Source organism: Hylobates moloch, unplaced genomic scaffold (assembly GCF_009828535.3).
Source record: "Hylobates moloch isolate HMO894 unplaced genomic scaffold, HMol_V3 SCAFFOLD_10, whole genome shotgun sequence".
NCBI classification, from domain to species: domain Eukaryota; kingdom Metazoa; phylum Chordata; class Mammalia; order Primates; family Hylobatidae; genus Hylobates; species Hylobates moloch.
Genome location: NW_026652285.1, coordinates 106,069,647 through 106,082,120, shown reverse-complemented (window position 1 = coordinate 106,082,120; position 12,474 = coordinate 106,069,647). Strand labels below are relative to the sequence as shown.

The following is a 12,474-nucleotide window of genomic DNA, read 5'->3' as shown; positions in this document are numbered from 1 at the left end:
TTGGACCAGATGGCTGCTAAGCTGCTTCCATGAAGGACGGGAAATTCCCCCTAACAGCCCCTGACCCCCGACTGATTCCTGTAGAGTTTCCTGGTGGGGAGCAGCTGCCACCTGATGCCTCGTCTGTACTTGCCCAACCCTGGGACACAGGGCTTCCGTGCTGGCCTTAGGAACTGGGGACAGTGGGCAGTCAGTGCTCAGGGGACCCGAGGCTGTTTTTCCAGGCGTTTCCCAGGGCGGTGCCGCTCCTGTCTTAGAGGGTGCTGATCACTTTCATAGGCAGCGTCTGCCCAGAGCACTGTGCAGAGACAGCTGCAGAGGCCAGTGTCTTCAGCGGGGGCACGGTGACCAGCTGGTGACTCCACCGTGAGCACAGTGGGAGTGGGAGTGTGGCAAGACGCCCTTTGCCATCTGTATGTCTTGCGGTTTCCTTATTCCACACACAGGGAAACCGAGGCCCAGAGAGGAGTGGCTGAGATCGTCCGTGGCAGGCTTAGGACTTGATCCCAGCTCTGGCATAATGTCCTGGTCTGAGCCTCTGTACTGTTTTGCTCAGGATCTCAGATTAAATTGTAGCTTCCCTCACACGCCCAGCACAGAGCAGGCACTCAGCTAACATGTGAGTGCAGCTGCCATTGTGTGTTTTCCTGTCTTCCTTCCTCCCTCTCCTGCCCCCTCCCTCTGTCGCCCAGGCTGGAGTGCAGTGGCTCAAGCTTGGCTCACTGCAACCTCCGCCTCCTGGGTTCAAGCGATTCTTCTGCCCCAGCCTCCCAAGTAGCTGAGATTACAGGTGCACACCACCACCCCTGGCTAATTTTTGTTATTTTTAGTAGAGATGGGGTTTCACCATGTTGCCCAGGCTGGTCTAGAACTCCTAGCTTCAAGTGATCTGCCCGCTTCTGCCTCCCAAAATGCTAGGATTACAGGCGTGAGCCACCCCCTTGTGTGCTTTTCTGTCCACCCGTCTGCCCCACTTTGTGAGCGGTAGACTCTGTCTTAGTCAAGAAGCTTCCAGAGCCCCGTGGTTGGAGCGGCTGCCTGGAGAGGACGTGTTGCTCCAGATACTCCACCAGCTCACGCCTCCTCCTGTGCTCCAGGAGGCTGCCTGGTCCCACTTCTCTCTTCCAGCCTCTTCTCTCCCCGGGTCCCAAGGTGCACAAAGTAACTCTGACCCCCAGGGCTTCCCTGCCAGCCTTCCTGCCTCTGCTCCAAGCCTTGGGTTTCCTCTAGAAGTGTCGGGAACTGGGCCTAGAACCCTGACCCTTCAAGCCAAGGAGAGGCTGTGCCCCTACATCCTGGTTGGGGCAGCTGGGCCAGTGTAGCTGACTGCAGTGGGGAAAAGAGACGGTGTGTGGAATGAGGACGCCATCAGCCCTTTTCCTCTAGCCTGGCCACACCATGGCAGAGAAGAGGGGGAAGTTAGTCACCCACCCAGCACAGCTGTGGAAACACGGAGGACGTGGGTGCTGGGAGCCGAGCACGCAGGGAGGAAGCTAGGGCTTGCAGTTTTCTTTGGGGCTGGCCCCTGCCCCTTTTTTCTCTTCCCTCTTGGGGTCGGGCAGGTCACTGAGGCCCTGGTTCACATACGATCAGTCTCCCCACATCCCTGGCCCTGGCCAGTGTCCCATTCACAGCTGTGCCATCCCTGGGGGCTTCTGCTCAGCCACCCCCTTGAGGAGCTCACAGGGATCTTCAGGTCTGCCCTCTGTGCCAGTGCCTGAGAGTCCTGGATGTGATTCCAGCTGGGAGAACCTTCCAGACTAGAATCCCAGCCTTTCATTCCCAGTGGGGCAGGCACTCAGAGGAAGGGTGGAGCGAGGACCCCATGAAGCCAGGGTCTGGCTGGAGGGTCTGTCCCTGAACCACCTGCTGGGGGCTCAGAAGGGGCAGGGCTGGCCCCTGTTCCTGGGCAGGTGGTGACTCTCAGGTACCTTTTATTGTTCGGAGCTGGGCTTTGAGTCAGACCCAGGCTTCAGCCTCCCACAGCAATGAGACCTTGGTCGAGTCATGTTACCTGTCTGAACTTGGGTTTTCTCAGTTGCAAAATAGGGTCAGTGGTGCCTCCATGGTAGGTGGTTGTGACCCCCACCATGAGGGAGGACATTTGTACAGAAATTTTCAAGGGTGTATTAGGGACTCAGGGAGATAGGTATGAGGCTGCCATCAGGGGCTCATCTCTCTCTTCTCTCCTTACTTCATCAGAAGGGACTGAGGCAAAGAGATCCCTCTGAGTCAGCATCCATCTACCCACCGTCCGTCCGTCCATCCATCCATCCATCCATCCATCCATCCCCCTCATCCATCCATCCATCCATCCATCCATCCATCCATCTGCCCATCCATCCATCCATCTATTCATCCATCCACCCACCCACTTACCATCTGTCCATCTGCCCCTCTATTCATCCATCCATTCCAAACACACCCACCAACCACTGCACTTATCCATCCATCCATCCATCTGTCTGTTCACCCACCCACCCACTTAACCATCCACCCACCTATGCACCCACTTATCCAGCCATCCATCCATCTGCCCATCCATCCATCCATCTGTTCACCCACCCATTATCCATCCATCCATCCATCCATCCATCCACCATCCATCCATCCACCCACCCCCATCAGGCCATCCATCCATCCATCCATCCATCCATCCATCCATCCATCCATCTACTGACCCACTTATCCACCCACACACCCACTTATACATCCGTCTGTCTATCCGTCCGTCTGTCCACCCAGCCACCCACCTGTGCACTCATCTGCTCATCCATCCATCCATCTGTTCACCCACCCACTCAGTTATTCACCCACCCACTTATCCATCCACCCACCCACCCACTTATCCATCTATGTTGTAGACAAGGAGCACCCACAGAGTTTAAGACACAAAGATTCAGGCTGCTGGTCTCCAAGGCTCAGGTGGTCTCTCAGACTCCTGCATTTGAGGGTGTTGATCCAGACCCACTGAGAGTGAGGAAGCATATATTTGGGCATCATTTTACATCATGTTGAAAGCTCCAGGAAGAGTGAGCCAATTCTGAGCTATTTGTTTACAGGGAAGACGCTCTCACCTTTTTCTTTCCTTCGAAACGACTTTCGAGCCCTGATCTTCTTAGTAAGGACACCCAGACCCTCCTTTCATGCATTCCCCTTCAGAGTTGCTGCCAGTCGCCTGGCTCGAGTGAGTGGCATTTTTCATTTTGCCGCTCAGCTGTCCTGGGGCCTGGGGGCAGCTCCCACCTCTCTTCCTGCACTCTGCCGGCTCCCTAGAAGAAACTTCCGATGTTGATGTTAGGCCCCACAGCCCTGCCATTGCCGAATGCAGTGGCTGAGAAGTGCCTTTCCTGCTTGCTTTTGTTTTTCCAGCCTTCTCCTGGTGGCAAAACCTGAATGTGAAGCCGTGATTGCACATGTTTTGTAATTATCACTGCTCGATGGTCGCTTGTCATTCTGAAGGCAAGAACCCCAAGTTTTTCTGACCATGCTTTCCACGTGAAAAAAGAAAAAAATGAAGGATAACACAGGCTGAGTTAGAGAAAGTAATTTATAATGATTTGCTTCTGAATATGCAGCAGTAGTAGCTGTAGATTTCCAAGGCAGATAGGTGAGTTTCCGGGGCAACATATTTAAATGAGTTTGATAATCTTGCCATTTGGCTCTGTTGGGCTGCGTGTGTGTGTGTTTCCAGATGCGTGGTAATGGCTGATAAGGAAGGTCTGCGGCTGAGGCCAGGTCTGTGCGGTTCCTGCTTACTGATTGCTAATGACAGCAGGAGGGTCGGGGCCAGAAAGCTCTTCTGATCAGGACAGTCTCTGAGAGCAGGCTGGGTCCGCAGATGGCTCATCATCACGTGGTCGGCAGCATGGCTCAGGGCTCCAATTTCCTTTTAATTTTTATTTATTTTTTTGAGATAGGGTTTCACTGTGTTGCCCAGGCTGGAGTGCAGTGGCATGATCCTAGCTCACTGCAGCTTTGACCTCCTGGGCTTAAGTGATCCTCCCACCTCAGCCTCCCGAGTAGCCAGGACCACAGGTGCATGCCACCACATCTGGTTATTTTTACTTTTTTATTTTTTTGTAGAGATAGAGTCTCGTTGCATTGCTCAGGCTGGCCTCAGACTCCTGGCTTCCAGCAATCCTCCTGTCTCAGCCTCCCAAAGTGCTGAGATTGCATGTGTGAGCCACTGCACCTGGCCTTAAAGACTTTGTTGTTGTTGTTGTTGTTTAAGAGATGGGGCTGAGTGTGGTGCCTCCTGCCTGTAATCCCAGCACTTTGGGAGGCCGAGGTGGGCGGATCACCTGAGGTTAGACCAGCCTGGCCAACATGCTGAAACCCCATCTTTACTAAAAATACAAGATTAGCCAGGTGTGGTAACACTTGCCTGTAATCCCCAGCTACTCAGGAGGCTGAGGCAGGAGAATCGCTTGAGCCCGGGAGGCAGAGGTTGCAGTGGGCGGAGATGGTGCCACTGCACTCCAGCCTGGGTGACAAGAATGAAACTCTGTCTCCAAAAAAAAAAAAAAAAAAATTAGATGGGGATTCACCATATTGCCGAGGCTGGTCTCGAACTCCTCATCTTAAGTGAGGCTGTAGCTGGGATTACAGGCATGAGCCACAGCACCCAGCTCCATTTCCCTTTGTAAGGCACACCTGCATCCACCTGGGTCGTTGTTCTGGGTCACTATTGCCTGGCTTGAGTGTCTTGACTGAGGTTTGGCCGGAGGAACCACGTGCTCAGGTTCACATCCCAGGTACCAGGGGAAGCTGTGGGGATGCAGGGATAGGATGGGCCAGAGCGGCATTCCCAGGAGATGGCGGGACACTTCAGGGGTTCTGGGTGTCTTCTAAAGTCATAACAAACATGCACGCTTCTGGCCCTGAGCCTAGTACTTTGCTCTGTTTTTGTTTCTTCATTCGAGCAAGTGGAGGATGGAGTGCAGCCGTGAGTCCCTCCATGGGCCCTCCTGATTGGGCACAGTCCCCGTTCCGCAAGCTGTACGCGAGTCCCTGCTTTGGGCCAGGCTCTGTCTCATTCACCTACAGCCACACGGGTAGACACTGTTATCCCCATCTCACAGATAAGCCAACCGAGCCTCAGGGAGCCTCAGCACGGTGCCCGGGAAGGGCAGATTTGAACCCAGGGCAGTCGGCTCTTCCCCCTTCGCAGAGCATCTGGCCAGAGCCAGAAGACTCATTTCTCTTCCTTCTCCCCACCGCGCCCCACCTCACGGGGATGCGGCGCCTGCCGTGCTGTGGGCACGTTGCCCCTCGTGTTGGCGCACAGACCCGTGCCCCGGGTAGCTCACAGCACTCAGGTTGAGTCAGGACCTGACCATTACTTCAGATCGAGAAGCACGGAGGGCAGCGAGGATTCGCGTGGCCACCTTGGGCAGTTTCCTCAAGACGAAGGGGACTTTTAAATGTGGAACAAGACAGTTAACAATCGTTGGAGAAGCCACTGGCTCTCTCACTGCAAGTCTCCTGGTCTGTCTGTCCGAGGTGCACTTGGGGCCTTGGGTGGGGAGCAGCCGGGAGGTCTTCCTGAGACGTCAGATCCCTGTCTGAGCAATTCCTGTAGGCGGTGTGGGAGGAGTGGCTCATTTCCACTGGTTCAGGAAACGATGCTGGAGGCTGCTGTGAGCCCAGCACTCAGCTGAGCCCGGGGCCAGGTGGACTGCCCTACACTGGACCATTTCTCCTGGCAGCTGTTAGCATTCTCAGTCGTCCAGCTAGAGGACCGTGGATGGGTCGCTGGATGCGACAGAGCCTTGCTCCTCCTGGGAGAAGGTGCACGTACTTTCCAGCTCCAGGTGGCGAGAGCTGGGTGGGACATCTTGGGTCTAGCACTGCACTGAAAACTGTTGGCTGCTGCTACTCTTGTCTTCACCTGGTGCATTGGGGTCTGTAGGTGGTGGCCAGGAGGGTATGGCTGGCCCTGCCAGGGGGTCCTGGAAAGGGAGATTCCCTCCGGAGGCTCTAAGCAAAGCCAGTACTCCTGGAGGCTTGACGAGGGTCAGAGAGGGGCCTGCAGGGTGCCGGGGACTTGTAAACCTTGTCAGAGCACGTGGCACCCTTCCCTAGGGCCCCAGGCGGCCCCACCATAGGGGTACTCAGTGGCTTCACTGGCTCAAGTGCAGGGTGATTGGGTCACTTTTTTTGGCTTCCATCTCTCCGAGGCGCCAGAAAGAGAAAGCTAGAGTTGGGCACGCACCACCTGGCGAGATGGGCTTCCTGGAGGGAGGCCTAGTGGGCACTGGGTGTTGAGCCTTGATGCTGGCCTTGGCTGCCCAGCTGCAGACCTGCTCTGAGGACCCTGTGGTCCCCTGTGTGGACAGACGCCTGCTCTGGCTCTGCAGGGAGTGCCGGGACCATCGGCAGACCCATGGCCGTGTCCTCACTCAGCAATCACGGGCGGTGTTGTGTGCCCTCCAGGGGCGTGTCCTCCTGCAGGCCCCAGCAGCCTTGTGACGAGACCTCTGTTAGGACCGTGTTTTACTGTTGAGGAAACAGGCTCAGGGAGGCTGAAAGTTTGCCCCAGCTCCGAGGGGGAGGCTGACATTCGAACCTGAACCTGTGCGGCCCGGAGTTCCCGCTTCCGTGTCACTGCCCCACACTGCGACCCGGTGACATGTGCTAAACAGACACCACCCCATCGTCTACCATCATAATGGCAAAATTGGCAGGCTCCTCTTTTTTTTTTTTTGAGACGGAGTCTTGCTCTGTTGCCCAGGTTGGAGTACAGTGGCGCAATCTCGGCCCACTGGAACCTCCACCTCCTGGGTTCAAGCCATTCTCCTGCCTCAGCCTCCCAGGTAGCTGGAACTACAGGCATGTGCCACCACGCCCAGCTAATTTTTTTGTATTTTTAATAGAGATGGGGTTTCACCATGCTGGCCAGGCTGGTCTCGAACTCCTGACCTCAAGTGATCCGCCCACCTCGGTCTCCCAAAGTGCTGGGATTACAGGCGTGAGCCACCGCGCCTGGCCAGGCTCCTCTTTAAAATCATCGCAGTGCAGTTGCCCCCACACTGACTGATGTTGAGTAGGTGTGTCCTCACTCCCACCAATGGGCTGCAGGCTCACGGGGATTTGACGGCTGTTTTGCTTGGAGGTTCTTGTGAGTTCCTGCTCTGCGGAAGGTGTAGGGATTTCTATGAAACACAGTGGTCCAGTGAGAGTGGGCTCCTCCCCTCCCCTCAACACATAGAATCCCTCTTTAAATGAAATAATGCAAACTAAAACATGATTACTAGGCTTAGAACTAGAAAGGGAAATCCTCAATTGTCAGAAACCAAGAGGGATGTCAAAGACAGAAAGAGGAGCCAGGCCACCTTGGCTCCCCACCCACCCCCTGGGAGGCCTGAAACCAGGCCCACCCTAGGGCCTGGGCCCTAACAGCTGGGGTTGCGTCATGGTGGAGGTAAGGGAGGTGGAATGGAGGCAGTGCAGAGAGCTGAGCCAGGGAGGCCGAGAGGGCCATGGAGTGGGGACCAGAGAGCTGTACCCTGGCACACAGAAGCAGCTGACCATCCCAGGCTGGGCAGGGAAACAGTCTTTGGCAGGATCCACCCTGCTTTGGCACCAGGCCTGGGGTGGGGCCTGAAAACCAGGAGAGCCTCACAGTTATGTCTCTCAGAGCTTGGGGGCTCCCTCCACCCATGGAAAACAATTCCCATTGAGGATGCACTTACAGCATAGAACAATATATACGTGTGTTTATACACAATACATGTAATCTGTGAATATATGTATGTTTACCAGACTAGCCAGCTGGTGCTCAAAAAGAAACAAATCAGCATGTGGGAGGGGGCTAGCAGATGCAATCGATGAGAGAGAATTTCTATTCTCGGAAAAAAGGAACAGAATGCAAAAGAAAAGAAGAGAAAATGATGAGCAAACAAGCAGGACAAAAAGAACAGATGGAATTTGAGAAAATAACTAAATAGAAATTCTCAAAATGAAAATTGAGGTTGTTGAAATGAAAAACTCAGTATGTGTCTTAAACAGTAGTCTAGGTGGAGCTGAAGGGAGAATTAATGAATCAGAAGACAGAACTGAGGAAGTCACTAAGAATACAGCACAGAGGGGTGAAGTTACAGGAGGTGTGAAAAAGAAGGGAGGCAGAAGATGCAGAGAGAAAGTGCAGAAGGTGCAGTGGAGACTGGGATGAGGTCACGTGTGAATAGCTAGACATCTGGGTTCTTTCCAGAAGGCCGTGCAAGATTGGGTGATTGTCCTACAGTGAATCCGCAGTCTACGTTTCCTTTTTCTTCCTGGCCCTGTCTTGAGTTTTGATTGTGGATGTTTAAGTTGCAAATACTATGAGCACAGCACTTCTGTCCTCAGTTTGGAAACTTGGTGCAGTAAAGTAAAAATGCTGAAGTGTTTTTGCGGAAAGACCTGTCACGTGGAGTTTTCGGTGCCTGGGCTCTGGGATCACTGAGGCTTCCTATCCTCTGCTGAACCTGCAGCATAGAGCTTTGTATTTACAGTCACTGTGATCTAAAGGTTTCTCAGGTGGAGTTATAGCTGATGGGCCTGCAACGTGAAGACGTTGGAGATAAATCATTCGGCAAAGCCAACTTAGTTCCTACCCTGGAGGAGCTCACAGACCGCATGCCCTTCCCTGCGTCCTTTCTGAACCCTCTGCTTCCCCGTCCAGTGTGGAGGGGCTTCAGGGACCCTGGCTCTGTGAGGCGTCCACAAGTGGACAATTGGGACGTGCTGCTGGCTTCCCGCAGGCTTTGACCCAGTCTGTGGCGTTACCCATCTGGCTAGTCCCTAGGGGACAGAGGGCCCCAGCGGGCTGCATATCCAGCCATGTGGGCCCTGAACTATAAATGCATATTCCCAGGCCCCAGAGCCTGTGGGGTCGGAGGTAGGACCTAGGGTCTGTCTTTTAAAGTGCCGCCTTTAAAAGGTTGTGCTGTGGCTGTGTGGAGGCTGACAGCCTACCGGTGTCTTGGAACCTGAGGTCAGAGCAGGCCATGGTTGGGTGGGGACGGAGCCAGGGCTGCCATCCAGGATCTGGACTCAACCACCACAGCCTGTCCTCTGAGCTCTCCAGTCCCCACCTCGTTCCTCAGTGAGTCTCACCAAGCATGGCCTGGTGAGGCCTGGCCGTTGGTGAATGGCATAGAGGCCTGAAGCTTTGGGAGCTGGCGGTACGGGTGGGCTCCCCAGCATGCCTGGTCATTTTGAGTGGCACATCATTCCCCTTGTCTTTCCTCCCTGTTCCTTGTCCCCAGCACACACACACTCCTTTCCTCCTGATCCGGTGGCTGTCTGCAGGAGAGGGAGGGAGGCAAGAAGGGAAGTGCAGCTGTGCGTCTTCATTCGTTTGTTAACTGGGACTCGGAACAGACGAGGTAATAAAAGTAGGGAAAATGTCATCCTTTGACATTTGCGATATTGGAAGAGTCGGCTGGGGCTGTGGGCTAAGAGGTGTTTGATCATTGCCTGAGAGCCGGGCCCCTGGGGACACCCAGCTCTCTGTCCTGGGAGTGGGGCGGGCACAGCCAGAGGTGCCCTGGGGAGCTACTGTAGGGCATCCCTCCTCCTGCAGGGAGGTACTTCTGCTCCTAACCTTTCAGGCCTGTGGGTTTCACGTGGGGCCGCCTCTGCCCCATCTGACCCCACAGCTATCTCAGGGGTCCGGTGTCTGCTTCAGCAGCCCCTGCCCTGGGTTTTGGGTCACTGGAGTGTGGTTCCCTGTGGTGGGCCCCTGAGCTTCCCCCCATCCCCAGTGCCAGCCAGGAAGCCTGAAATTCAGGCCGATGGAGAGACAGGGCTCCTCCGGCATAGCTGGCCACGCTGAACCCATGGAAGGAGCCGCCCCATCGATGCTGCAGGCCCTCCAGAGCCCTTTATCAGCTACTCGTGACACGTTCATCCTGGGGCAAAGTGCCCCAAGCTCGGGGTCGAGGCTGCTGTGGTCACAGCAGCTGTAGAAATTGTCCACAGGGGCCACAGATGAATGGACGCAGGAGACCCATGTTCTGGCCTTGGCTGGCTCGCCCTTCACGCCTCCTGTCTGTCTCCAGTTCCATCTGTACGACCCGACCTGGGGCCTTTGCGCTGACTCCAGGTTGACAAACAGGTTCTCGTGTGTCAGCGCTGACCGAATGCTGGTGCCTCCTTAGACTCCATGGAGGAAGGCTCTGGGCCTGTGCCCGGCTCCTCAGAGGGGTTGATCAGCCACGTCTGCCGCGGAAGGTGTGTGAGAGGGGGCTCAGGTGCCCTGTAGTTGCCAAACCCTTTGGGATCTAGCATTCCTCCAAATAACTATAAGGACATACAGCAATATTGCTTTCATTTTTGTTTTCCCTAAATGCTTAGAGCTCTTAAAAGCCAAAAACACTCCAGAGCCAAGTTCCTCATTATTTGTGAAAGGCCCCTGGTAGCATCAGCATGGGAGTGCGGCTGGGCCGGCCGCATAATCGGCCCACTGAGTCTTGTCTGAGGAAGCACAGAAGGACCCTGTCCTTCCACGACCCCAGCTTCCCTGAGCGCCGGTCCCGAATCATGAGCACCTACAGGAAGGCAGCACACAGCCGCCGCCTCGTTGGTCGAACCTGACGTCTCTATGGTTCATTTTCTTTCCTCTCCCCCTTTTGAAAATTGCTGCTGGAAGTGGAACAGGCTGAAAGGAAGCCTGGGGGGTGCATCTGGCTGGGGGGTTTTGGGCAAGTGACTGAGCCTTGGTTTTCCTGTCTAGCAAATGTGCACTGCAGGATGGCCTCCTGGGGTTCCCTGGTGTGGTGTGTGGCACACAGAGCGCCCTCTGGGCTCCGTTCCTATGACGCCAGCACCCAGTGGAGGGTGTCTATGAATTCGGCACGTGGCCATCGTGGGCCTTTTCTTGTTGCCCACCCCCAGACACACACATACACACATGCACATACAGCCATGCAGCCATGCAGTGCACACACAGACTTGTAGCACATGCAAACAACATGCACACACGACCACACACGCGAGCTTTCACACACATGGACTCACACACGTACTCGGTGCAGTTTCAACATCGAGGCCGCACCTGCCTCCTCAGGGCCTGAGTCTGGTGTGCAGGAGCTCCATTCACCCCGTGAATTGTGACAGCTTCCTGCCCATCTCATCTGTGTGACAACCTGTGCCCCTGGGCCAGCCACCTCCCTGTCCCCTGCCCCGGGTTCCCCGTATTCATCTGCAGAGTTTCTTGCCCTGTCTCCAGCCTGCTTGCCACCTGTCCCTTTGGAGATCTGTGGAGTAGCTGTGTTGGGCTTTCGATGCCGGGAGACAGGTGGGTCCTGCCTATCCAGAGGAGGCCCACATCACGGGGCAGGCCAGTTAGGCAGAGCAGAGGGAGGAGGAGCGGCTACTGCTTCTCACCAAACCTTCCTCTTGACCAGTCTGCCAGCCAGGGGAGACAAGGAGAGATCCTGTTATGCCACTGTGCACCTGGAGCTCTTGTCCTTCTGCATCCCGAGCCCTCCATGGAGCCAGGCATCTGTTTAAATGTCATGCAGGGGAGGGCTTGAAGGGAAGCAAGCAGTACCCTGGGATATTTGCATCTGCGCGGTGCCCTGGCTGCTGGGTAACTTTGGGCAGGTCACTTGATCTCTCTGGGCTCCCATTTCCCCATCTCTGAAATGTGTTGGCACCTACTGTGAACATGAACTGTACTTGGTCATATGGTACCTTGCAGAACAGCAGCATGGGATGAGTGAGCCCTTTAAGGGTGGCCTCGGTGAAGCCCTCTGGCAGCCCCTGACGAAGCAGACCCTTTCTGGGTGAGAAGCAGCTCGGGAGTTGTTAGCAGCGCGGCCACAGGAGCCGGGAGTGCAGCAGTGCCCAGCAAATATATCAGCGCATCCAAATGACAAGTTTTGCTCAGCAAATACAAAACAAGTATCTAGCCTACAAAACGCTATGCCGTGTTTCTTACCCAGATGCGATGTGCTTAGTTAACAGTTCTCGACGTCCTGCAAAGCACTGTCCCCAGTTCTGTGATGCCTTTCTGGTTTCTTGTGAAATTACAGGAGCGTCTTTTCTTGTCTCCCCCAGGTCATCTCTGCGGTGTCGAGGCTCTCCCTGCACAGCATCGCGCAGAACAAAGGGATCAGGTGAGCTCTCCGGAGTGCGCTGCCCAGGCCAGGTCCTTTCATCTCCATCGACACCAGCGTGCCTTGTCACAGATACTGGGGTTGGAGGCAGATGCCCTCTGCCTGTGTCTTTACCATGCATTTGCAGCGTGTTGTCGCGTAACCTGTTGGCGGCTGCAGGAAGGGGTGTGGGGGGCGGGAGGCTTCAGCTCACACCAGGGAATCTTGCGAGCATGTTACTGACGGCTGCAAAAATCTCTTTCGATTTAGGTAATAAGATCAGCAAATTAATCCTTTCACAGATCATTGCCTACCTAAATGCACTCTCCACACATCAGAACTGGGGGCTGTGCCGACAATGAGGTAGCTGGGGTCTGTTTGCAGG

The 12,474-nt window shown here is 55.1% G+C and overlaps 1 protein-coding gene across 5 annotated transcripts in view; it reads left to right on the top strand.

Moving 5' to 3' along the window:
- The window catches only part of VAV2 (vav guanine nucleotide exchange factor 2), a 219,956-nt gene that overhangs the window by 111,995 nt on the left and 95,487 nt on the right, over positions 1 to 12,474 (top strand). For all 5 annotated transcript variants that reach the window (XR_009215276.1, XM_032165581.2, XM_032165579.2 and 2 more), the window contains exon 3: positions 12,052 to 12,110. Coding sequence is in view for 4 of the 5 variants with exons in the window: in XM_032165581.2 (XP_032021472.1) it covers positions 12,052 to 12,110 (59 nt within the window). In the remaining variant the exon portion in view is untranslated. The remainder of the gene's footprint in view (positions 1 to 12,051; positions 12,111 to 12,474) is intronic.